The 27,049-nt window shown below is 41.3% G+C and overlaps 1 protein-coding gene across 2 annotated transcripts in view; it reads left to right on the top strand.

Moving 5' to 3' along the window:
- TGFB2 (transforming growth factor beta 2) overlaps nucleotides 1-25,948 on the top strand; it is a 60,918-nt gene extending 34,970 nt beyond the window's left edge. Inside the window, exons 2-7 of one of the 2 annotated variants that reach the window (XR_005256353.1) lie at nucleotides 2,724-2,887; nucleotides 17,616-17,748; nucleotides 17,890-18,000; nucleotides 19,843-19,905; nucleotides 20,480-20,633; nucleotides 22,472-25,948. Coding sequence is in view for 1 of the 2 variants with exons in the window: in XM_038132217.1 (XP_037988145.1) it covers nucleotides 2,724-2,887; nucleotides 17,616-17,748; nucleotides 17,890-18,000; nucleotides 19,731-19,905; nucleotides 20,480-20,633; nucleotides 22,472-22,630 (896 nt within the window). In the remaining variant the exon portion in view is untranslated. Of the gene's footprint in view, nucleotides 1-2,723; nucleotides 2,888-17,615; nucleotides 17,749-17,889; nucleotides 18,001-19,730; nucleotides 19,906-20,479; nucleotides 20,634-22,471 lie in introns of both variants that reach the window. The other variant, XM_038132217.1, reaches the window with a different exon arrangement.
- The last annotated feature ends 1,101 nt before the right edge of the window (nucleotides 25,949-27,049 follow it).

Here is a 27,049-nt window from a genome sequence, read left to right on the forward strand (position 1 = left end):
TAAAACTGTCAGGTTAAGGTGGAGTCACAAAGAGAGATAAATTGCAGCATCTGAGATCACTTAAAGGCTAATCCAAAAGCCTGTAGACTCCATGGGGATCTTAGCGTTCCTTTAAAGAGAGTTGCAAATCTCATTTCTCAGTCTTCATGTTGATTAATTTTCACATAAACCCCAATTTTGCAGTCAGCCATTCCTTCTTTTTTTTTATCTGTACATGAATAACGCCTTTTCCTTAGTTGACTTCCTGTGGATGCTGTCGTGAATGATAGAGTAAAGAAATCAAATTTCTTATGTGAGGTTTTATATATAAAGATGTAAAACTATCTTACAAGAGAGATGAAACTTAAGACAAGAATTTCTGCTTACTCATAGAGGGTGTCCCATGCCTGGCTTCCAGTGGAAGATAAATACTTGTTTGCAATGTATACAAATGCACATATGCCAACACAAAAACAGGTACACTGAAAGAGTACTCATTCTCTGTCCTCCTTATATATGAAAGAGAGAAAAAATGTAAGTGCAGGAATGGCTCAGGAATATCCACTCAGATACATACTCAGAGATTTGTAATATACAGTATCTAAAACAAACTGGAAAGAAGGCCTACAAATATAGCACAACAAGGTTCTAGGAATAAGAAGCTAAATATAAACCAAGCTGACAGTTAAATAGGGCTTTTCAATCTAAAATAAAGTCAAGATGGACAGGGTTTGTCTGTGCCAGGGCAAGTCAATGGCTGCTAGTTTGGCTTGTCCACAGTGAACAAAATGGTAGGTTGATGCCTCAAACAAATGACAGGGAAGGACAACTTACAACTCATCCTGGAAGCATCAATCTTATATATACATATTATTATGCCAAATTATATTCCTAGTAGGATTAGGTTTGGCTGAAAAACAAGTAGTAGTCTTGGAGTTTCCTACAGCAGGAAAAATAAACTGAAGATACTATTTCTCTCTTAAAGGACAATGTAATCTCTGAATCAAGTAGCTTTTATAAGAATTTGCAAAATATATCAAGGTCATAGAGGCACACAGTTAAGTGTTTCTCAGAATCCCTTCCTTTGGTATTTTGAAAGACTCTGGCATTGATGTGTTGCTGATGGGAGAGAGGAGCAGCTTTGGTGTAGGAGTAATTTGCATCTGTTTGCCTTTGAGTTCTCACTGTGAGGTTGTAGCAGTTTCCTGTCAATGAGCATGGTAGCCAAGAATAGTCATTATGGTGCCTGGGGGGTTATTTGCAAGAACTGCAGATGTGAAAATCTGAGAATCTTTTTTTTTTTTTTCTTCTTCTTCTTTTTTTTTTTTTAATTAAAATTAAATGGAATCACAAGGAAGTCTGGAGTTTTCTCTTCATAGTTGTACCTGTTTGATCATACTGAGGGTCTGCTTTGGGAAGTACTCTTTCAGAGGATTTTTTTGAAGTGCTTTGAGAACTTGTCATCTCTCACTTATAATGCATCTACAGTTGAGGCTGAGATTATTACTTTATCATCAAAGATTTTCTCATAGCTACATTTATTAAATAGTCTGTTTGAACTTACTCAAAGAGCTACAACAGGTGGGTTATTAAACATGTAACTGTGAGAACACCTGTGCTTCCTCAGCTGATAATGCCTCCCCAGCCCCCAAATACAATTTTCCTTTTTATTATTTTTTTTTCTAATTTATCCACTTCACTTTTCACACTATAAGAAAAGAAGAAACTGTTCCCTTCATTTGAACTGAGATTTTTATCAGGTCTTAAAGTAATTTCATCTCCTCTCTGGGGAGTGTGAGCTTGTCTCCTACTCTCTTCCCCTGGCTCTTCTCCAACGAGTTTGGGTGTCAGGCAGGAGTGCTGCTGCTTCTCCTGGTGCTGCTGCTCTGGACGGTGTGGAAGGGCCTCAGATGATGACTGAGCCCCTTAGGGTTACCTGGTTTGTGCAAAACTGCCTTGCTGTTTACCCTTAGTCAGGGTTTACCACTGGGAAGGAGAAACCTTGTTTTGAAACCTAAACTGGGATGTCTGACACTGCTGCTGAAGACTTGACGCCGTTTTTCTGGGTTTTTTTTCTTCTTTTACCAAATTTATAGTGAGGAGTGTTATGTTTATGGCTTTTACTGCTTCCAAGGGGTCAAAATTAATGTAATCCTGTTCATAGTGTCTACTGTCTGCTTGCCTTTTCCCCTTGTTTTTCCTTCCTCTTCTCATCCAGCCCTCATCACTATAATCAGAATGACTATTTTGTTCCAAAAATATCCTTTAATAATTAGGTATGGAATAAAATCTAAACCTGGCTAATTCATGCTCCATATTCTATGGGGAAGTGGGTTTCAGAAAACATATAGATGAGATGAGCTGCTGTTATTTGTTGTCTTAGCAGATCCCTGTGAACTCTCTGTAAGCCTGAAAGCATTTACCATGTACCAACTGCTATGTTTTTTCCTCGGTTCATAAGTATTCAGGATTTTCCACCAGTAGATGGAAAGAGGGGAGGTTTAAATGCATGGCCTGAAATAGAGTTGAAAGTAGTTGTTAATCTCTGTTAATATGGCAGTCTTATAAAAAACACGTGGGGTAGATTTTCTTAATTAAATTGTTAATAGTACTAAATTGACCATTGGAAACTGAACCACGCTTCAGGTATTTCCCTGTCTGAGGCTGTCTTGTATTAAAATGTTTGAAGGAACAGTATATTTTATCACCAAGAAAAGTAATAAAATCCCACTGCTTTCTTGCAGACGCCATCCCGCCGAGCTATTACAGCCTTTACTTCCGAATCGTCAGGTTCGACGTCTCGGCCATGGAGAAGAATGCCTCTAACCTGGTGAAGGCTGAGTTCAGGGTCTTCCGCCTGCAGAACACCAAGGCCCGCGTCTCGGAGCAGCGGATAGAGCTGTACCAGGTATGGCGGCACCTCCCACATCTCAGCTCCTTGCCTTGCTGCTGCAAACCCATCCAGCAGGCAAAACAAACCATGGGGACAAGGAGTTGGGTCCCCTCTCTGCAAAGCAGCCTCTTTCTTCAGTGCCTTCTCTAGAAAGGACTTAACTCGAAATCATGTGAAGCTGAAATGTGCAAACTTTTTCTAGCAGTTAAGCCTCAGGACTCCAGAGTTTTGAGCCAGCAGTGGGCCCAGGTGGCCCAGAGGGCTGATGACATCCAGTCTTGTATCAGCAGCAGTGTGGCCAGCAGGACCAGGACAGTGATTTTCCCTCTCTATTCAGCTCTGGTGAGCTCACATCTCAAATCCTGTGTCCAGTTTTGGGCCCCTCACTGAAAGAAAGACAGTGAGGTGCTGGAACATGTCCAGAGAAGGGCAGCAAAGCTGGGCAAAGGTTTAGAGAGGGAGTCTTATGAGGAGTGGCTAGGGGATGTGGGGGTATTTAGCCTGGAGAAAAGGAGGCTCAGGGGTGACCTTATCACTCTACAACTCCCTGAAAGGAGGGTGTAGGCCGGTGAAGATTAGCTTCTCCTGTGCAACCAGCAACAGGACAAGAGGAAACGGTCTTGAGCTGCAGTACGGGAGGTTTGGGTTGAACATCAGGAAGAATTCCTTCACTGAAAGGGTGGTAGAGTATTGAAACAGTCTGCCCAGGGAGGTGGTAGAGACACCATCCCTGGAAGAGTTCAAGAAATGACTGGACATGGCACTTAGTGCCATGGTCCAGTTGACATGGTGGTGTTTGGTCAAAGGTTGGATACATGATCTTGGAGGTCTTTTCCAGCCTTAGTGATTCTATGATTCTGTGTTTCACAGCATATAAAAAAAAAGTGAGAGAACAAGACATCAAAAAAGTTATTCCTGGGATCTCTGTCTCCCAACACCTGACCTGAACTGTACTTTACATAGAGGTCAAATTCCTTTCTCTGGCCTGTGTTCAGGAGAAGCTTTTTAAGACTTCCTTGTAGAAATGGAATTAAAACTGAATTGCGAAGCTAAGGAGTTTCAAACCTGGCTTCTGTATAGTAGTCCGGGAGTTGAGGCAAGGGAGTGGACACTCCAGGGATTGTGGAGTGAGTAAGAAAATGCCCCATGACTCACTCCTTAGTGTTGACAAGATTTATGTCATTTAATCTTTAAGGACTTTGGAGCCTTTAACCTCATTTAACACAAAGTCTGTGCATTTGTGCAAATACTGTCTAGAGCATATTTCATCTAAAGCATAGCTCTTCTCACTGAGAAACACAGCAACTAAAAGGGGCCCAGCTCTCAGAAGTTCTATACTGAGTAAAACTTGTGGTTGTTCCAGCAACCTGTGACATGTTCTGCTGAAAACCCTGATGGATAGAATACCACCTTGTAAAAATGTACGGAGACCTTCTTTAGCTCTGTCCTTGCTGCCTGCATTAGCTGTCCTGGGCTTGCAGCACTATGGGGTCCAGGTTGGATTCAGTGGGTGCAAATTTGAGTCTTCTCCCTCACTTGAATGTTCAGCTTTTCCTGCCTGGTCTGGTCAAGTGGAAGCCAAACTTGAAGCAGAGGGAGGGGGCACTTTGGGTTCACGGGCTTGCTGAAGTGATAGTAAAAGCCAGTCATGGAGGCTGGAGGCTGACAGCAGGAAAAGTGCATTGTTCTGTTTAGATGTTGTTTAAATGTAGCAAAAGCTTAATTCCCATTTGAATGTGGTTCAGGTCCACAGGTAGTCACTGCCAGCTGCGACCTGACTGCCATCCTTTTCCAAGAACAGGATGGCAGAAAAGTTGAGCAGATAATGTGTTATTTGTTAAAAGAGAAAGCTAAGAACCTCTATTGAGAATCACTGGTGTTGTCTGTATAGAACAGCCATCCCAGAGAAATGCTCTATGAGTCCCAGTGATGCTGCCACAGCAGCCTGCTGAAACAATTGTGTGTTCTGGCTTGACCTCACTGCTCAGACACCCTAAAAGGAATTGATAGCCTCTCTGGGCTTTCTGTTGTTCTGCTTTTGAGAGCTGTTAGTCAGCCACCTGAAAAGAATACAGCTGTGGTTGCCTGAGCTCAGTTCATTGCCTTTCTGTGTTTGAGGAACATGGGACACAAAGAGTTCAGCAGAGGTATGGAAGAAAGGGCCTTTGCTTGGCTGGGATTTTGCCTTGTGATGAGAAACAGCTGGGGCTTACTTGAAAGAGCCTGACTCCAGCAAGCCTGTGCCCATGGAAATGACTGACACCTGCATCCAGGGCAGGTACTTGGGTCCCTGGATAAATATATGGCTGGTGAGTAAGGCAGTTTCTTTTTTAGGCTGGGTGGAGCAAACTAAGTGAAGTGTTAGGTGAGTAATGAGTGCAGGTTATTGTAGGATTAGATCTTTTCTCCACCAAGTAACAGGCAAGCCAAAGGCAGCATGCCCTGTGTGTTTGTGCCAGGCATATTTTAGGCATGTTACTTTGTTCCTTTGCTTGTAGAGAGGCAAGCTGTCTCTGGATCATTTCCCTTTGGTCATATTTGTTTCTTGCAATCTTGTATGTAGCTCTCCTAAAACCTTGTATGGGGCAGGTATTACAGCTCTGTGGTGGGCAGTCTGAACTGCATGGATTCCTTGGCAGGAGCTCTTCTGCCAGGAGCATGAGAGTCCCTAAATGTTGCTGCAACTGATCTCCATCACAGCACATGAGGTTAGGATGCACTGTTTAGCAGGAAAAGCAAAAGTGGGAGAAATCAGAGACAAGGGACCCAAGATGCTTTTGGGTCCCTTCCAACTTGAGTTATTCTGTGATTGTGTGGTGTATTGTAGAACAGCACTATAGAAAGCATTCTAAAAGTTACTATGTTAATTCTAGATATTAGAAAGAAGAAAATATTTGCAGATGAAGGTGAAGAGGTATGGATAGGAGGCATTGGTGTCCCAGTAGTGCTGGAGGAGCTTTGGGGCTGTGTATTAACATATTGGGAATGCAGATAGAGTTGTCTAGTGGTGAACATGGTACAAGCATGGGAGGTGAAAGGGGAGAGTCAGGAAGGTCCTCATTTTAGTGGGAGAGGCAGCTATCTTCTATAAGGGCTGAAGACTTAGTCGGATCTCTGACTCCAGCATGAAAAGCCTTGGAGAGTGAGCCTTGTAGAGGAGATTGCCGGTAGAGTTGGCATCAGCAGCTGCCGCTCCTCCTCTGTGCATGAGCTTTGCTTCCTGTCTTGTGACATACATGCTGGGCTTGCCAGGGCTGTTGTGCCCAGAAGGAACAGTGTGGTTTTTCATCTTGCATAAGCAACATTTAATTATTAGTTTTTTTTTTTCTCTTCCAACCAAGTTTCAGGTTGCCTAGTGTTTTCCTTTGTTGTGGACTCTTCTTGATGAGGGTTTTTGAAATTCCTCTCATACCTGCAGTTTCAAGGAATGGTTATTCCTTTGTTCCCTTGTCTTTTTCAGGAGGAGAGGTGCAGAAGGCAGAAGCCTTCTGGGGAGAATCATAGCTCTCTTGTGGTTCACTGAGATAGTCCCTGAACATGTGCACATCTTCTAATTGCCCTCCAAGAGCTTTCTGATTTAGTCCAGTGGCAGTTTAGTAGTAGCATATATACCACTGATGCAGAAGGGACAACATTATTCTAAAGAACTGTTTTAGGAACAGCTAGAGACAGTTGTGCAGGGTAAATTGAAAAAATAAGCAAGCAGAATATAAATATTTTGTTTTTCTGCCTGATTCTTTCTTTGTGTGGTCCTCTGACCTTACAGATCTACCCCTTAAAATGAAAGAAGAAATGCAAAACTGCACCTTTTCAGCTAAGCTTCCTCAGGCTGTACTTGGCTCCGTTTTCCAAACCACATCAGAAAGGGACTTTGTGTTTTCCTACAGCCCTTGTTTGCACTGACTCCAGGAAGGCAGTCTGGGGCTGCTTGGCATGGTGAGCCAGGGCTGTGGCCCCTTGTTCCAGGCCCCTAGTGCTGCAGCAGCAGCAGGACCCTGTTCCCACCTCAGAGCTTGAGTTGGAGCGGAGAGCACCCCATTGTATTTATGCTGGGAATGAGTGGTTATGAATCTGCTTGTCAGGTTTTCTGCCATCTGGATTTCTCCAGGCAGTGAATCCTAGAGATTAATTCTCATGGAGGTGCCCTGCATGCATCCACAAAGCCAATGGGCAAGTAGTAATCCCTGTGTGCAGAAAATGTCTGTTTTCACCCAGAATACTTCTCTTGGTATTTAAGGATTAGTCAGTCACATCTGTGGATTCCTGCACAGATGGGAAGTACAGTGCACATACTAAGAAGTCTTAGGATGGAAAATAATAAAACTCACAGAAGTCGGAATTAAGTTACTTTTATAAGGCTGATATGAAAGCTTCTATCTCTTCTTGGCTCTGGTTAAGTGAAGCCGCAGAGAATTAAATTCTTTAAAGGCACTACCTTTTCTGTTGTTTCTTCTGCCCAAAAGGGAGGCTTAAGCTGATGATTATACAGCTGATCATCAGCACAGCACGTTGGAGAGTGGGAAGCCGGAGGGAAGGAAGGAAGCAGCGTGACCTCGGACAAGGCGCGCTTCTCCTGTCCTTCCACTGCGCCGTGCTCACTCAATGCGCTTCCCAGAGTGCACCAAGACTTCAGAAAATATTAAGAGGATAAAGTGCTTTTGGGGAAGGGAGGAGGAATAATATTAAATAAACAAGTTTTAGCATCCTCCAGTGGTCCTTGCTATGTTTTTAAAGATTTATGCCAAATGCAGGCTTTATTGGAATTTGATCAGATAAAGCTCAGTTGTTATGGGAATGTCTTTGTTCATCAGTTTTCTTGCCTGCTTTGAAGACTTCATCACATCTTTCTTTTATTAAGGTGCTTCTGTATTTATTAATAAAGTCCCTGCACCCTTCAAAAAAAGCCTTGTCTTTTATGAATAAGCATTCCAAACAATAAATAGTCACCACTGCAAAGCAGAACTAGTGGAAACCCTTACAGGGTAAAAAGACATCCTTCAGAGAGTGCTGTGGTATTGGGGTTAAGGTATTTTTATTATGTACAGGCAGTTAAATAATAACAAGTAATAATTACTTCCTGTGGAAGCGGTGCCATGTTTTGTTAACACATCATAAAGCATCACAAAAAGTGCAGCTGAAGCGCCGTGTTTTACTGTCATTGTTATCTCAGGCTACTGTGGGTGGGATAACCTGAGAGGCTGTGGATGGGAGGGATGTATCCACAGGATGTATCAGAGCAAGGGTTGAGGCAAATGAACAGTGCTAGGTTAAAGCTAGGGAGATACATCAGATTGCAGTGAAGAATCTGAAGCAAATAGGAGCAGACCTTTGGTCTCTCCATTTTGGGGAGGGCCCAGCCCATGTCCAAATACTCATTTAGCCCATGTCAAGAGCTCCCATGGAGCTTGCTCAGGGTCTAGGAAGAGCTGTCTGTCCTTTAGGCGGTGGTAGCCCCCACTTCCTCCAGGGCCTCTCTCCCTGCTTGGAGGTATGAGGAGGAGGATGATGTGGAAAATACTACCTCATTATGAGTCAGATTTAAATTTAAACCACAGTTGGTTGTTCAAATACTTTCAATTCAGACAGTATTTTGTCTTGTTTTTCAGTTGGGGAATACGTTTAGAGTGAGCTACTATAGATTTGGCCCAAATTTCCATGGTGCAAATTTGAGGCAATTTACACTGACTGCAACAGAGAGAGATGCTTCAGGCTGGTCTCCATATTATCAGGAGCAGGGGGGTCTTGCTCTCCTTTCTTGCCAAAAATTGCTGTCTCTAATGCCATGGAAGAAAATACCATGAAGCAGAATTTGTGGCTGTGAGCTGGCGCAGGATGTCCGTATTAAAGATATCACCTGGGGCACTTGGTTATAATTGATTGCCATCACTGTGACCCACATCTAAAGTAGTGCATTTGGATCTCACCATTTATGTATTGCTATCCTGAAACAAGACTCTTGCATTCTGAAGTGTTATGAGGTTACGTTGTATGGCAAATGTACGGTGTTCTTTGAAGCGCCAAACCCAGTCTAAGGCATGGATGTAATAACTTTCTACTCTACCAAACTCCTTTGCTTTCCCCCAGCAACTGCTCAGGACCTGAGGAAGTTAATTTGAAGTATATTTCAGTTGAATTGCTGTTTTCTTCTTTTTCCAGAATCCTCTTTTTCTGGTTCCAAATACTGTATGCCTTATAAAAATATGTCAGTACATTAGGGACCATATCTAGAGTACCTTTGGCAAATACACTGTGAGAGTGAGGGCAAGTATTTATGTAATTTGGGAGCGTATCTCAGATGCACTCACCTCTTGTCAGGAGTAGAGCAGTTACTGAGGACAACTTGAAGGAATATATAATATTTCCATCAGCTCCTGGCAAGGGCCAGTGTGTACCTCCCAGCTCGACACTGCCATGTGTAGAAATAATGGCCACAGATGGCTGTATTGCCATTTGTGCTGCCTCTGCATTATTGGAGGTGTGGGAATGCAGGCCACGGATCTGAAAACAGCAGCTAGCTTTGGGTTCCTGTTCTTTGGGCTAGGGTTTGTTGGGGTAGCCAAGCCCACTTTACACTGGGACATGAGCAAGTTTGAACCAAGCAGCTGCTCAGCGTGGTAGTCACTGGGCCTTAAGGAACATCAGGTTGGCTTGATGGCAATGTGCTAGAGAGTCTGTTGGAGGGGGAAAGATGGTGCTCCTGTTCTGGGGAGGTTTAGGAAATGATGTGAAGCTTTCAAATGAAGCTTTGTTGGAGGGAAGCCTATGTGAAGAAGAATAGGTGATGGGAGAATATGGAGGAGGATAGGAGTGGTTTGTGTGGAAACCTGTAGGAGATGGGAAGAGAAAACTACAAGGAGAACTGTGAATTATAGGGAACAAGGCAGGCAAGAGGAAGGGAAGAAAGAGGAGGGACTTGTGGAAGAAGACAGCATGTTGGAGAAAGTACTGTGTCCAGATACTCATTTAGCCAAGAAAGTTGCATGCCAAAATGTTGTAGTAAAATGCACATGAAGATGAGATATGACTGTCAGGGACAGGACCAAGGAAGAGAAAAGGCCTTAGGAGACCTGTGCATAAAGGGGAGATGAACACAGGAGTACCCTGCAGGATCTGGGAGATTTGGCTAGAAGACAGGAGAACCCACTCTGTTTCTGTTGACTTTGGCTCCTCTTTGTTGATACTTTAATAAAACATAATGTGCCTTTGGCAAGTTAAAGCTAAAGGCTAGATAAGTTTATGGGATTTTTTTGTTTTGCTTCATTTTATATAAAATCTTTCTTTGGAGCTATCTTAAAATCTCCCAAATGGCAGGAAATTGCCCTCAATATTTCAGAAACTTCCAGGAGAAGGACCCCAGACCCTCCGTTCTTGATTCTTGCTTAAACAATGCAGAGTCTTCCTGCCTGCTTAAACATAAATCAGGTTGGACAGCCTCAGGGCTCCGTCCCCAACTTACACTGCCTACGTCTCTTCAGTGTCAGGAGGAAGGCCCTGCTTGGGGAACAAATGGAGAGGAAATCCCTTCCTGGGATCCATTCTCTTCCCAGAGCTCATCCCCTCACTGCAGGGTGATGCAACGAGTCAGTCACAGCGATTCTGTGGCACACTTGACTTCCCCTCCCTTTCTGACCTGCTTAAGTGCTCATCTCTTTGCCTGCCTCACACTTCACCTTCTTTTACCTTTAAGTGAGCATCAGCCAGCACTGTAAGAGAATCCTTCTGCAGCTGTAGCCCATCCAGATATAAAAGCAGTTGGATTATGTGTGCAATATGTTCCTTTTATTTGCAAGTTTGCATAAAGAACGTGTCTGGCAAGTTCTGAGCAGATGGATCAGAGACCTATGGGTTTTTTACGAACTTTGGCAAGTACTCCATACCTTTCTTTGTATTTTGGCAGGAACTCTGCATCTCATATAGTAGTCTCTAAAGATTCTGCCCTCAGTTTGAGTCTGATTTGGAGACCATTGCAAGTAATGGAAAGACTTCATTGATAAGCAGGGGGACTGTAAAGCCCTTTTAACTCCATAGCACTGAAGGCAGAGTCTGAATTACTCCTTTGCAGGAGTGGCTACAAGAAGAGCTTAAAAACTCACACTGACATTTTTTTAAAAAGCTGGTCTCTTGCACTTAGAAGCAGCTAAGATTTTGATAGCCAGTAGATCCCCAATTATCTGGCAAAAGGTACTATATGGAAGCTTTGCACTTTACACCATATGTTTTCATGTGTAATGAGTAATAAACTGGAGAGGTTTGCAGCAAAAACAAGGATTTTCTTTTCCTTGCGTCCAAAATAGGATCAAAGGCCTCCGATTTAACCAGGGAATGAGAAAGGATTGATAATTAGCATGGCCATTTTTTAACTGTAAGTTTCAGAAAGAGCTGGCTGAAGTCTCTGAGAGCTGTCCGAGGAGACCTTTGAAATTTGGAACCAGGCAGTGAGGGAATCTTTCAGTAGGGTGAATTGTATGTAAGAATTTGGAAACTCCCAGCAGCTGTGTATGCAGACCTTGGGAATCTGGTCATTCCAGTGTAAAGAGTTAGGCTGGAGTCCCCTGCAGTTTTCTTCTAGTTTAGGAAAGGTCATCCTAAATGGCAGTTTTTAGCCATGGTTGCATAGCTGAACTTATCTTTGCTCTCATGTTAACCAGCGTAAGCACCTCATTTACCACAGGATATCATTGTTTGTGCCTATTTACTTTAGGCTAACAAGTACATGTCAGGTTATTTCCATTATTTTTTAAAGGGCCGTGAAGTTCCAATGGAAATCATGGATAATGACTGATAAGTAAGAGAAAGAGTAGCAAGCTTGCCAAGATGTAATACTAGAACATCACAGGAGTATGAAATGACAGGGAAGGGAAGGGAAGGGAAGGGAAGGGAAGGGAAGGGAAGGGAAGGGAAGGGAAGGGAAGGGAAGGGAAGGGAAGGGAAGGGAAGGGAAGGGAAGGGAAGGGAAGGGAAGGGAAGGGAAGGGAAGGAAGTTATCAGGGGGCCAGCAGCATCTGGAGGGAGGAGAACAGACAGTCCAGAATGAATGGACAGGAAAAACAGATTAATAGCAGGTTTTCACAAGATAATGCCATATTTACTTCTGTTCAGTGACTGCAGAACCCACACTGGATGATAGCAGTTACCATTTCAAGTTCTAAGACAATGCAGGAAAGAGGATAGATATTTTTAAGTGGCCATATGATCTTATTGCTATGTTTGGAAAGTTCATCAACTTGTTGTAAGAAACTGTAAGTCACCAAAAATATTTCCAAGGAGTTTGTGACCATAATTCCAAAACCCAGCTATAAAATGCTCTTCGTTTTCTTGGCTGCAGCATATGTATGTCATTGATGCATCAGCCTGTGTATCATCACTGCTGAACCACATTCAGTTTTTTGTTTGTTTTCTTGCTGAGGAGGTGGTGAATTTATTAGCCAAAACTATTCCACTGTAAATTATACTTAATTGTAATTTTCCCATTCTTCTGCATCTGATTGTGGTGACAGTAGAAGACTAGAAGTAGTTATTGGCCAGAATACCAAATCTGAAATGAACTAAACAAGTTTCTGTTCTGGGGCTCTAGTTATTTGAAAGAACCAATGTATCTTCATGTCAAATTTTTTCCTTTTAGCTGTGGTATGAGTCACAAAGACAGGCTGTTCTGGTGTCTGCTGTCAGTGGTTATTGTCTAGAATACATATACTAATATGTTGATTCAGTTATCCCCTGCTTTAGCTGCCTAAATGTATGAGCGGAGAAGTAGGCGAAGGAAACTTTGAGCAAAATAATGTTTGTTTTAACAGTCGTGGGCTTAGTAGTTTTTTCAAGTTTGTTTTTGAACCAGTTTAATTACACTGACACCAAATGCTTGCTGCTGTGCTCATGTCAACTTCTGATGTGCCCCATTCTTTAAAGAAGTCATGTTTCTGCTAATTTTGCAAGCATTCTGCTTTGTTTGTTGTCATGAATTATGTAGTGTTCTCAGTGTACTTTACAGTTTATAATATACAGACTAAGATAATTCTTATCCTTGCTTTTATAGTCAGAACTGTGTGATAAGTTTCCTGAGGGTATAAATGTGTGTGCCTATAAATAAACAGTTTCATCCTCCAGTATTTGAATGAAGATTTCAACTACTTGATACTTAAATTTTTTAAAAATGTATCTATTAATGCTTTCCAGTTAGTCTGAAAAATAAGCATAGCATGTGACAGAAGTAATTTACAAATCAGTATTTTCTGGAAACTCCTCATGCTTCTGAAACCAGCTTGTAACAAAATTAAATTTTTTCACTGCTCAGTGCCCTGGTTGTGATGATTTGGGATATGTTTTCAAGATAACATCATGGGTCAGTCTCCTCTAATGGATGAAGAGGAGCACAGACAAGTCCCTGCCAGCCAAGCAGAGGTTCTTCCGCAGAAGACTGAGCAGAATGAAGAGTATATTTCAACAGGATTTGTAAAATACCAGAAGTCTGGCAGGCCCAATGAGGGTGGCATATGAGTGTGTCATCACCAAGATCCCTGGCTGGGCTTCCTAAACATATGGAGCTGTACAAAAAAGAGCAATGCTTTGTTTGCATCTGGCTTCTTCATGAGCCATTTCCTGCAATTAACTGCATTATTCATTTATTCATGTGTTTGTTTCACCTTGATCTGCAGGCAGTAGCTGCATGTATGTCATATCTAGAGACTCCTCATGGGTATTTGTAAGATCATTTTTTCACCAGGTGTTTTCAAGAAGCCTCAGAATTGAAAAAAAAAATGTAAGAGAGGTAGGTTAGCAGTGAGCATAGAAAAAGGTGGGTGGAACGCAGTGTGCAAGACACTGGTCAAGAGAAGATTGAGAAGTGTTTTAGTTGGTGGTTTTCCTGTGAAAGGGAGAAATCACATACAAAAATGGGGTAGAAAAAACCTGAAATTGTTCTTAGAATTTAGGGCATTGCTACTGAATGAAAATTACTTTGTATACTGGTCTAGAAGTCTGGTGGATCACCTTTTGGTAACATTTCTTCCAATTCAGCTTGTCCCCACAGTGTATGATTGTATACGTATGTTGCCTGTGTAATCATTTGTTATAACAGGCAGTGGAAGCAAGACCAAGTGAGGAGATATCTGTGGACAGTCATCTCCATGTCCAGAACCCAGGTTTCTTGGCTTTGAGCTGTCTCTGAGGTGTGTGCAGGTGTGCATGCTCTCAGCCGTTCATGCGCAGCCATCGTGCATCACCATGCTTGTACCTGTGGGTGTTGGGATATGTCCCTCCCCAGTGAGGGAGGTGGGGCTGCCTGTGCAGAAACTCTGTCTCCTGCTCATGCAAATGATGGGATCTTTGTCTCTGCACGCAGTGGGTGATGCACAGGATTCCCCACCAGAAAACCTTTGCCTCCCGCATCATGGGCCGTAGTCAGACCAAACTCTTTCCACCTCTGTAAGAGGGAGCATTTGGGTAAGGTGCCAAAAGGAAGTAAGAAAGGATTAAAGGGGAAGTTTAACTCAGTTGACTTTCTCTTCTGTGGATTTTCTTTTTTCCCCGTGCCTTCTGTTGATACTTTAGTGCACTGAAAACTTTTGCACAAAGGCTTTCGTTTAGCTCCTGCAGGTACAAGCTGTGCAGCAGCAGTTCTGATAACTGTGTTTGATGTGGTTATGATGGGCTAAGCATGAAGGTGAGGTGGTGTTTATAGGTAAGGCAAGGCCATGTTTATAGGTGAAGGTAATATCTCTTCTAAGACGAATCAGTGTGGAAGAAGTAGACAAGCTTTCAAGCACAAAAGCACAAAAGCTGCGAGGCAATTCTTTTTTGAAACTAAATTAGTTGATCTAGTAGGAAGAAAGGATTGGAAATGGTGAAAGAGAAGTTTTTCATTGAGGATATAGGCTTGAGGGTGTATTGGAAGACAAAGGTATGTTGCTGATGGGGCAGGTTAAAACCAGAAATGTAGGGCAAAGTAAAAAGAAGCAAACCAAAGTGGGGAAATGGCAGAGAGAACCTAAAATGCTTATTTCATGTAGTGATTTCTGGAAGACTCATTTGAAGAATATATTGCAGCTGTAAAAATTTCTGAGAGATTCCTACAAAAAGGCCCCTTTGTTTACCCCCAAATAGAGTGCAGTTGCTTCAGTGTGGATGGAAATATAAAAGCATAGTAAGAAAAGAAACTTAATCAGAATTATTTGTGGGAGAAAATAGACTCTGAGGATCCATTCTAGTATTTAATCTTCCATTAGCTTTCCACACTTGCAACAATGTAAGAGAAAAAGAAGGGAAAATTGAAATGGTGAGGCTAGAAGATCATTCTTGCTTACAAGTACTCAAATTGTTAAGATCATACATCACCCTAACACTATAAAGATACTTAACCCAAGAGAAGGAGATTTAAGTTAATTTCACTAAGTGTAACACTCTTCTCACTTAACAGCCTTTTGCTTAAGAACTGCCAGTGCCTGTTTAACCCATGGTGTCAGTTGTGGAAATTATCTCATACTTAGTTTGTGACTTTTTACCTTGTTCTTTATAATTTTCTTCCTGAACATGCTGTGTAAACAACATGGAGAGAAACTTTACTCTCAGACGTTGTAGGTACCATAGAATGGATAATACCCAGCTCTTTTAATTCATGGTATCCATCCTGTCCCACAGTGACATACAGCTCAGAAGCATTTTCTTGTCATTCAGCTCAACAGTGGGGATGGATTTTCCTTGGACCATTGGATATGTGCAGTGATGATTTTTTGTACTAAATGCCTTTTATTCCAGGTACACACTGACAGCCCTTGACTCTGTCGTTTGGGAGCAGTTGGGATAAAGACTGAAATAAACATTTATTTTTGATACCAAGGCACAGCTGTGTCTTCAGAATATGTCTAAGACAAATTATAGTTAACATCAGGAGATTGCTTTTGGCACATTACTTACTTTTAGTCCTTACATCACTGCCAAAACTGAGGTATGCAGTTTCTGGAGTCCTTGGAAAGATATGACTGTGCAGAAAGGAAGAGAAATGAGCCAAGTCTTGTGTCCCATTTGCCTCACACCCCTCAGCCCCAACACATCCTTGCAGAATGACAGCTGCATTACATCCTCAGAAACACTTGACCTGATAAAGACCAAAGGGAAGGCAAATTTATATTTGTACTTCTCTGGGACTTTCCCAGCATTGATTACTGATTCTCTCATCCCTCTGGCACTTCTGAGCAGTGGTAGTCCCCTTGCTGCTGCCAGACTCTCTGTAAACAGTTGTTCAGACACTTTGTTTGAAGGTTACCTCATAAAAAGGAGTCCCAATGTTCACTGTTGAAGTGCCCTTAGTTTCTACTGGGGAACTCAGCATCGCCTACCAGGGGCCTTTAGTAATCTTCTGGACTTGAACCAACATCTTCTCATGGCTTTTTGCTAAATGTGTTGATCAGAAAGAAGACAAAGAGCCTGTCATGTTGCTGTTCTTTTCATAAGACAAATGTTATTGTAGGAGCCACGGTGTTGGCCTATGAGAGATCCAGCACTGCCTTGCAATAAACAGGGAGACTCTACATGCTGACTCCACATGCTGGACAGAATCTGAGCTTTTCAAGCCTGTTTAATTACAAAAAGCCTGATTTTATCACGATGACATAGTTTCACACCTCTTCTGAAATACTTTTCTTTACATGTATTATGCGGTTTCACCATGATTTTATTACAGCAGTGCTTGCTAGATGTCAGGTTGTTCTGGGCTGAGAAAATAGGCGGAAACAATGAGACGTTGTCAGTTACTCATTTGGAGATGGATTTGGGTGCTTAAAGAAAGGAAAAACCCGAAACAAAAGATGAAGTTGCACAGCCGGCATGCCAAAAGTTACAAAGTGATTTTATCATGTGGTATCTTGATTGGAGTTGACTAAATGTTGCATGACATTCCAGCTCCCTGCATCACAAAACTATCAACAGAGTAATAACCAGAAAACCAGAAACCAGCTGTTAACAGCTAGAAGTCCAATTGTTTTTGTCTTAGACTTAGGGTAAATAATAGCAGGCTATGCTTGTATATGGGAAGGCACTCACTGAATTGTGTGCCTGGGATAAGGAGGACTGTGGGCGCTTGAAATTCTGGTCATGTAGGGCCACGTTCAGGTATTTTTTATTGCTTGGTCAGTAGAAGCTTTGTTGAAACATTTGACAAAAATACAAAAACAGCCTGTATCAAAGTTTGCATGGAAGCAGCCTCATCTGTTGGCACAAATCTGTGCATGGCCGTCTGTTTAATGTATGATTAGTACCCTAAATCAGAGGGAAGGCTAAAAGCATGGATAAGGCAATACCATAGGTTAGTTTTAGGGGAGCAGTGTAGTATCTTCAGTGTACAGACTACATTGTACAGCGTGGACTTTGGCAACTTATGCTCTAGCCAGTCTAAGTATTATTGAAGAAGGTGAAATAGCTTCTTTTTGTGATTACTGTGATCTCTTCAGCACTTGTATTACAGGATAGGTTTTCAGGGCAGTTCTTTCTGTGTGATTTCTCTTACTAAGTAATATGTGATTGTGTGTTTTGCTTGGGAGCCTAAGCTGATTTTATTAGGGTTTTTTATATTGTTCTTCTCCTTACACACCCTAAGAAGATTCTTTCTGAAAATGTGCACAAATGTTCATCTGCTGCATAGAGGTTTCAACTGTAATAGTTTCTTGTGCTATTTTCTAATGTTAGTGGTCCATTTTAAAAGCAACCAGGTAAATGTTAACCTGTAGGAAATCTTATCTGTTGTTTCTTTCAGGTTTTAAAATCTAAAGAATTATCATCACCAGGACAGCGCTATATCGACAGCAAAGTAGTTAAAACAAGAGCTGAAGGAGAATGGTTGTCTTTTGATGTCACTGAGGCTGTACATGAATGGCTCCATCACAGAGGTGACAAAAAGTGCTCTTTGCCTTAACTCCTGCCCCAGCTGCTCCTCCATTAATTCAGGAGGATTTCAGAGTCCACGTGTAAAAAACCACATGTAAAAATCCACGTGTAAAAACCAACTCCACTCACTTTATGTTTTGCAGACAGGAATCTTGGATTTAAGATAAGCTTACATTGTCCATGCTGTACCTTTGTGCCTTCCAATAATTACATCATCCCAAATAAAAGTGAGGAGCTTGAAGCAAGATTTGCAGGTAATTAAAGAAAAAAAACTCCAACTTTTTTAAATGTTGAGGTATGTACTAATTTAGGAGGGAAATAAAAAGCTCTTTCTGCCTTCTAAATGGAATTCAGCTGATTGAAAACTTGCTCATTTGAGAATTGTGATTCTCAGCTGGTAGGAAATTATACTAAAGTCACAAGGGTAAAACTATATCACCTGAACAATTCTAAAATCACAAGGCATGAAAAAGCTGTCTCATTCCATGCATGCAGCTTTGATGTCCTTAAAAGTCTGTGTCACATTTTGCAGCATGCTCTCAGGATATATGTACATTTTTGGATTTAGTAAAGACTCTTGCACAGTTTGCCATCCACTATTGGATAGTAATGAAAAAATAGCTCAATATTTTCAAAATAAACCTTTTGCTCTCCATCCTAGTACTGTAATGAGTCAGTTGACAAGATTGGAATGAGTGGGCATTAAATAATAAAAAACTGTGTAGCGAGGGTTATGAATATATGTGCTATTTATAGACAGCAGGCAAGGTGATGTGGAGTAAATATATGAAGGTTGTATAAGCTCTCTTGTGTTTTTAAGCCATTAAACTTTCAGTTTCACAAAAGAGAAATTATATTTAATTGACTGTACTAAAACTACCATCCACCAGCACACATGAATCTATAGCTATATTAGAACAAATTTTAACCTAAATTCTGTTCCTCAAGTTCTCATTTATTGAACTGTATCATGAATTGGTTCACTTGTGATCCAAGTATTTGGCTATATTCCTTGTCAAGTATTTTTTTCTAACCATTGTTTCACTGCATTGGAATTTTTTTGTGTAAGTAAATACATGTACTGTACATATGATTAAAGCCACTGTGTGCTTTTAAAAAATGGTTAGTATGGTGTTTGGTCACTAGAATTGCATATGTTAAGAAAAGAATAGTGTATTTTTTTCTGTTTAGATGGTAGCATCTGGTTGGGAAGGTTAATTTTCTAAAGGATGTTAACAAAAGGCATAAGGTGATTCCTATGAAAGGCCAAAACCTTGAGTCTCTTGTCTGTGCTATTGCCATGATAAGAAGCTAGTAAGGCAGTTAGTGTTAAAAGAGAATAGAGAATGCAAGGCCATAGATTGCCATTTCAAGAAGAAATACTTTAATCAGTGTCTTTTCCATGCCCATATAAAGGAAGAGACTAGAACATCTGACTTTCTGGGAAAAATGAGCAAATTTAAATAAAATGGCAATGAAAGACGGGGAATTTACAGGTATCATAAAGGAGTGAATGTGATAGAGGAAACTAATGGGATAGAAGTAAGAGTGGGAAATGAAGGTGAAGTATCCGGACCATCTTTAAGTGTCTTTAAAGGTTTTAAAAGGTACATACCTGTTAAAAGTTGGGGGTACTGCTCTGACTGAAGCAACAAGAGAATCACTGCTTGGGGCATCTGAAGCTAAGACACGCAAGATGGAGTGACTGAGGTTACCTTCTCTGTTACTCATGTAAATGTTTCTGGTAAATGTACTGAAATGCCATTAAACAGATGTGAATGTGGGAGGGTTGATACAATAGCTAACATGAGAACTGTGAGTATCTCAGGCATCTTGGGTTGAAATTTGCCCCCACTTCCCCAGTAAACATGCCCAGCTGACACCATCATGGTCCAGTTTCTGAGAGATTTTTTTAAGAGATGGTTTATTTAATTTGTGAAGAAAAAGCAACACAATGTTTATCACCAAAATGTATTTTTTGAAGGTATTGATGACTACACATATTCCAGTGGTGATGTGAAAACTTTAAAGTCCAATAGGAAAAAATACAGTGGGAAGACCCCACATCTTCTGCTAATGTTGTTACCCTCCTACAGACTTGAGTCGCAACAGCCCAGTCGGCGGAAGAAGCGTGCTCTAGATGCTGCCTATTGTTTTAGGTAACTGTGCCTGCACATCCAATATTCTTACACAGTGGTGGGAGACTGGAGGTATCATGCAGTTGTTTATCATGTTTCTTTACAGTTGGCATTTATACAGAATGCAGATCCTCATTCTCAGACCCAGGGTCTGTGTGCCGCAGGTCTCTGCCCAGTGGTCTCCAATCCCACAGAGAGAGGGGCAGATTGTTGTGACCTTAGACAGTAGAAGCTCAGTTCCACCTGGGATGATTCCCAGATGCATTAGCCCCATAGTTAGAGCAAAATTATCATCTTCACTTTGTTTTCACCTACTCAGAGTCTCCTCCTTAGGACCTGGAGAAAAACACTTGAGTAGTCCTCCAGGGAAGCCATTAGCTTTGTCTGTATGAGCAAATCCTGCCATGTCCAAGCATCCTGCAATAACTGTAATTTCAGTTACAGCATAAGCTGCTATTGATCTGATTTAGTTGAGCATTTTTGTGACTCAGACCTGCCTGTCTGTAAAGGATCATTCAGGGAGCCAGCAACTGGATTATTTTTATTCCCAGTATTGTCTTTGTTATGACCAATGTGTTTGCATTTTATTTCCCAGGAATGTGCAGGATAATTGCTGTCTGCGTCCACTTTATATTGACTTCAAGAGGGATCTTGGCTGGAAATGGATTCATGAACCTAAAGGATACCATGCTAATTTCTGTGCAGGAGCCTGCCCATATTTATGGAGCTCAGATACTCAGCATAGCAGAGTGAGTAATGGATTTGCTAATTTTCAGCTTCTGTTTTATAACTGCAGGTTGAGCTATGTTTCTGGGACTGACATCAGCACCAGTGTTCAGAGTTAGCCTCAGTAACTAAGGATGATGAAATGTGGCCGTATAGAGGAACTCACACATGGCCTCAAGCTAGTGTTGAAGCAGGAGAAATGTACTGGCCCAGAGATTTACTTTCTTTTATATGTTTGTTGATAAGAACACATGGTTGGATTGAATACTTCTTGTGAGTATGTAGCCTTTGGAGGTGGCTTGGAAAAGGCCTTTCAATATGGACGTGAGTGGAAGATGGCACAATGAGTTTGGTCAGCAAAGACACGAGGAAGGCACTTTCAGAGTGACAAAAGGGCTGAGTTGTACCACCTGGTCATCACCTGCTTTTATGACCTGCCATACTGATAGCTGTCCTCCTTTTACTTCAAAAGACATATTCTTTCTTACGCTTCGAAAATTTATATGGGAAGAAGAAACTTTGTGTATGGGATGTTGAAGAACCAAATCATAGTTGTCTGAGAATGGAACTTTTTATTTTAGGGTTTGGATGTGGTATTTTAGCCAACTGCCTTAGGATGAGTAGTATTCTGCTGTGAAGTGCTAATTTCCTTTCAGCTGTCACTAAGGATGTCTAGACAGTAAATGCAAGAGACAGATATTTACATCATAGTTATTATAAAGTAAATATTTCATAGTTATTTCATAGTTATTATAAAGTAAGAATTTCACCCTCAGGTCCATACTAAGAATGATGTCTCCCCTTTTTCAAGTCTCCCTTAAAATGACAGATGAGTGTCAGCCAGCCAGGAGAACTTGCTGTGCCCAAGGGACAGCTTGAGTTTCTTTTGGTTGGTAAAACCATGATACCATGTTCTTCCTGAGCTTACAGACCTCTTTGTAGCTATCACTGTCTGTGACATTGTACTGTTAGCAATGTCAGCAGGCAGAGGTATAAATAAGGTGAGTATGTTTCCGTGCTGGTGTGGAGTAATGGTTTACACATTTTGGAACTGCACTTGTTTTTAAAGGAAAGAGGAAGAGTAACTGTCATGGTCACAAATATGTGGTTTGGATAATTGCCGGAGGAGCCAGAAGTTGCCTAATAAAATAGTTAGTGTTGCTGTCCTGAACAGATCTTCTGTCTCTCTAAGCTGCAAATGTTGTGTGGAAGTTCTAGGAAAAGGTCACTTGGTGTTTGGCTAAGGCATTAATGGCATCCTCAGGAGCACCTATGCATCATCAGTGGCTAACCCTACATACCTCCCTTGCAGAGAACCATGCATAGGAATCCAGGGTGACATAGATGGTAACTCCATGCATCTGGCTCTCAGCCGGAGTAACTGCACCTTGAGTCCTGGTGTTTGCAGGGTGGCATTAATGGACTTAATTAGCATAGCCAGAGGGTAAAAGAAGAGGGGTGCCTGTGCTCTGAAGGGGTCTCTATTCTCTTTGGTCACTTGTAAATCCAAAATCTGTAAACAGCAAATGGCAACCTGAACAAACAGATAAAAACCTTTCCATTTCCTCTGTACTCATAAATACAGTGTGCCTGTTGATCCGAAGGGCAACACTTTAGGGGGAGACTCCAGGTATGCACCTGCTTTGAGGCTTAAGACTGTATGGACAAAACTTTAGGAAGTTCAGGAATATTGTGATCACTAGATTGAAGTGGGAAAGCATAAAACCCCCTAAAATCCAGGAATCTTCATACCATTTTCAGTGGGCATTCTCTCAGGTGCTGTGGGAGGAAGTGATGCAGAAAACAGTTTGCTCGTTAGAGGTAGCTGCCTTTATCTCTCTTTTTTGGTTTCTCCTTCTAGGTACTCAGCTTATATAACACCATAAATCCAGAAGCTTCAGCCTCTCCATGCTGTGTGTCCCAGGATTTGGAACCCCTCACCATCCTCTACTACATTGGAAAAACACCGAAAATCGAACAGCTTTCCAACATGATTGTCAAGTCTTGCAAGTGCAGCTAAAGGATATCCCTGAAACAGCATGACATGTGTTTATAAAAAATAAAGACACCCCAAGGAAAAAAAAGAAAGAAAGAGTGAGAAGGAAAGAAAGAAAAATAAAAACCCGGGTTCATCAGTGTTAGAAGAAAAAAAAGTGGTACTAGTCTGAACTGTTGGAAAGTTTGTTTTGTTTTTTTTTTCAAACTGGCATCTGAAGCAAAACATTGAAGGCTTTTTCCTACATTTCACCTACACATAGTGTGAGATAGACAAGAAGCAAAGTTAAAGAAAAAAAGAAACCTTTTAAAAAATAAACACTGGAAGAAATTTGTTAGTGTTACTATGTGAAAGGAAAAAAACAGGAAAATCCCATGAAGTGGAGTTGCTGTATCTGTCCCGTGCCTTACTTGATCTCTCTATATTGTTACACAATAGGCATCCTACCCACTCCTCTTAGCTATAGAGTTAACAGTGTATTATTTATTTGTGTATAAAAACTATCAAATGAACATTTCTGTATCACCATTGGGAAAACGAAAACCAGCCAGTGTGGACAAGGTGGAGACCAAATAAACTGCCAGAAATACATATAAAGCCTAAAGGAACACAAGCTCAAAAGAATCAGAAAAGTAATGGTTACTTTAGTTTGATTAAAATAGAAATCAGTTATTACATTACTGACAAACTCTGCCTTTAAAATACCTTATTTTTCATGCCAGCTGCCTAGAGAGACTTCCTGTAAGGTCTCAAACCCTTGTTTTAAATACTGAATAATTTACTAATAAAGGACACTCTGTTTCAGTCTAAAAGACAAGTCTATAAGATTTTTTTTTTTACTGTAAATGATTTAAAATGTCAGTTTAGTAAACCAGTGAAATATTTAACATGTACTGGTCTAATCTTCAGACCTTAATATGTTGCTGTATAGCTATGCTATGGGAATTTTTTTTGTTCTTTTGGTATATGTAACCATACCTAGAGTATTACAATAGGTGGGTAGTAAAAGCCAGCTTAATTGGAAACATATCTGTAGATCTCTATTTGTAAACTATTAAAAAATTATGTACTTTAAGTGTAATGTGTAAATTTTCACAATATTTTTGTACTCTGTAATACTGTCAGCTCTCATGACTTCGAATTTTAATTTGGGGCTCTTTTTGATCACTCAGAATCATGTGTTTCCCTCTAGCTGGCCAGTATGAGTAGAGTCCCTGTATTTTGACTTGCACTACAAATACATGTTTTATAATAATTGCTATACATGTGCTTTGTATATTGTTCATCATTATGACATAAGCTACCTGACTCCCTTTGTTTTTCTGTTTTATAAAAAAGGATGGATTAAAGCAATCTCCCCCCCCCGCTCTTCCCCTCCTCCTCCAGCTGTCCCCGTTCATAACACTTGCATCGCGATACGGTTCAGATTTCTGGACCCTCCCCATTTTCTTTCGGCTGTAGACATTCAAACAGGTGGGCAGGGTGTGGAGAGAAGAGGGGTCCCAGCCTGGCTGAGACGAGGCAAACCCTTGCAGAGAATGACATCCACCACTGTGCAGGAGGCTGTAAGGAGCAGCTGCAGTGGCAATGCCCTGCGCATGGTGGGAGTGGGAGCAGAACACACCCGGATGCATCATCCTGGCATGAGGGAACTCAGTCCTGCAGCTCCTCTGTGGGGCTGCTGCTGCTGCAGGTAACAGAGGCTTGCCTTTGACTTCTGCAGTGGCACTGGAGGGCCCTTTAGGCTGTTGGGGTGTGTGTAAGGATCAAACCCTTGATTTTTGCAAGTTTACCAATTTTTTTTTCTCAATTGAGTTGATGCTAAAGCTTCTTTTGAAAAAATGAGAAAAGAACATGGGGATTCCTAGGGTTTTGTTGTTTTCACATTGTAGAGGGAGTAAAAAGAAAAAAAAAAACACATTGCATACTTCGTTTTTAAAAAACTCCCCAATCTTAATAGGAATAAAAAGAATACTGAAGAAGGTACAATCATTTCATTTCATGTGATGGATGCTTCTGCAGAGCAAAGCTGGAAACCTGCAGTGCAAACATTCTACTTGGATGAGAGGGACATTTTCTGCCACTGTCCTGAGAGTGTTGAGAGGACACTCCTGAGCTTGATGTTGTCAGTTCCAGTTTTAAGAAGTGCAGTTTCTTTGGCTTCAGCAGAACACTGGTGCAAAACTGAGGTGCCATGGTGGCTTGCACAGGCAGCTCCTCAGGACTTCTGTGGAGCCTGTGTTTATTGCCTAGATGGGAACATAGCCCCAGAGATTATCTAATCCCACCCACTGACTCAGGAGGAGAAGGTGTGTTAGACTTCTGATTTATTTAGTGAGCTGAGGTGAACAGGTGAAGAATCTGTCCTGCTAACACTTGCTTGAGCCAGACTAACTCTAGTGAGAGGATGCACTGAACTCAATGAAACTCCTCAGGGTAATACATACTCTGGATTTTGCTGTATAACAACAGCAAAATTAGTTTTATCAGGTTCAGTATGAGAACTATTTTTGTTGGATAGGAGAGAAGACAAGGGTGAGCACATTTTACAAAACTTAAAAATGTTTTTGCAGTTCTCTAATACAGGAATGCAGCTTTCAAACCAGTTTTGAAGAAGTGGGATGGGAGATAGCTAGTTGTCCAACTATACTCACTGTGTGCTGGATGCAGCTGAAAATTTGAACTTGGATTTGAAGCATAGAACGCTATTTCTGTAAGTCATTGCCCCAAAATTGATTTTTTAAAAAATTTCTAGTGTTCATCAAAATGCACTGATAATATTTGAAATTCTCTATTTTAAAGCTCCTACAATTTATTTTTTCTTGTTCAGTAGGCATGTATTTCCCTTTAATTATCAAAGATGCTAGGCCTGATCCTACAATATGCAGAACTCATGGGTGAAATTCCCCTCTGCAGAGTGGGGTAACATGAGTCCTTAGCGCCTCTCAGGTCTGATGTAAATACCCCTCAGATGATCTTCAGATGGGTCTGCAACAGCTCAAGGACTTTATGCTACAGGGCCTTATTTTGCCAAGGTGATTGCCACTGCCTGAGCAAAGTCCCTGAGAACTGATGGGAAATGTTTAGCGTCTGGAAAGATGAGACACAAGGGGCTGCCTGGGGCTGAGGGGGAATCATAGCACTTAGCTGGGTGGTGTAGGACCGCACTTCTGATGTGTTTAGCATCAATACAACTGTATGGTTGGCATGGTTTAAAGGCAAAAAAAGAAGGAACTTAAAGGACAGCTGTGTTGTACTTTGGTGATTGATTACTCTGTACTTTAACACATTGTATGTCTTTTTTTGTGGTGCTCTAGTGGTAAATAAATTATTTCAATTATATGCTGGTGTTGCTTTCATATGGCAGTATTCTTTTGGCACAGGCAATTCCTCAGCTCTGGAATGTTAAATCCCTGCAAAGCCTGATTTGGTGTGGGATTTTTGCAAGAGTGACCTTGATTTGGTCCACTGCAGGCTGAGGTGAAGAACATCCATCCAGGGTGAGGGTGGATCCCCCAGAGCATTTGGGGATTGCTCTCCCCTCAGCCACTGTAGTGGATGTCTTGGTCTGTAGACAGCTGCCTCAGTTATATCAGTTTACCAGGAGCAGCTATGTGGCATGTGGAAGTGTTTTTTGACATAAAATAGGATTCCCTAGTTTGTTTTGTATTTCCATGAACTCTGCAATATGCAATTGCATTATCTAAGCAAATAAGAATTAAGGAGCCTGGAATTGCAGCTTTTCTTTATCAGGCTCTAGTCACTTGAATAAATAAAACTGATAGCAGGAAGGACTTCAGGATTGAATCACTGACTTTAAAGTTGATGAAATTATATGTGAAAATTCTTCCAGACCAGGCACTGCTGAGGAGACCTGGGACTGCTCTCCCTGCTGCCTTCTCTGGCATCTAATGAGTGCATAGCATTTCTTGGCTTGAATGAAAGAGCATGTTTATGCCAGATTGTTTGGAGTTATTGTGATAAATTATAAGAAATGGACTCTGTGGTCTGTCAATATGTTTAAGAATGTAACTTGGGATGAGCATTAAAAACAATCTTAGGGACGATTCCACCACAGTTACACTCTGACCTTAATTGATTTCAATGAGTTTATACAGACATAAAACTGTAGTCCTTCAAAATTTTCCAGATGCCAATTTTTATTCTGTCTATTTTTAGCTACCCAGATATGTGCTTTGACATGAATGTAATCTTCCAGCCTCATTCTTACCCAAAGAAGCCCTCACACTGCCTTGAGATGAGAATACCTTGCAGCCCTGTCTGGTGTACTTATGAAGTCAGTGAAGAGCAGAAGTGTTTGAGGAGGAGTGCTGATTGGATATTGTAGGTGAGAAAGTGGTCATTGTGCCTGTAACTAAGAAGGAGCAAAGTGGAGGGAACACTGTGTGCTGAAAGGAATTTTATAGCATGGGGCTGAAAAGA

The sequence above is a fragment of the Motacilla alba genome, chromosome 3 (genome assembly GCF_015832195.1).
Source record: "Motacilla alba alba isolate MOTALB_02 chromosome 3, Motacilla_alba_V1.0_pri, whole genome shotgun sequence".
Classification (NCBI taxonomy): domain Eukaryota; kingdom Metazoa; phylum Chordata; class Aves; order Passeriformes; family Motacillidae; genus Motacilla; species Motacilla alba.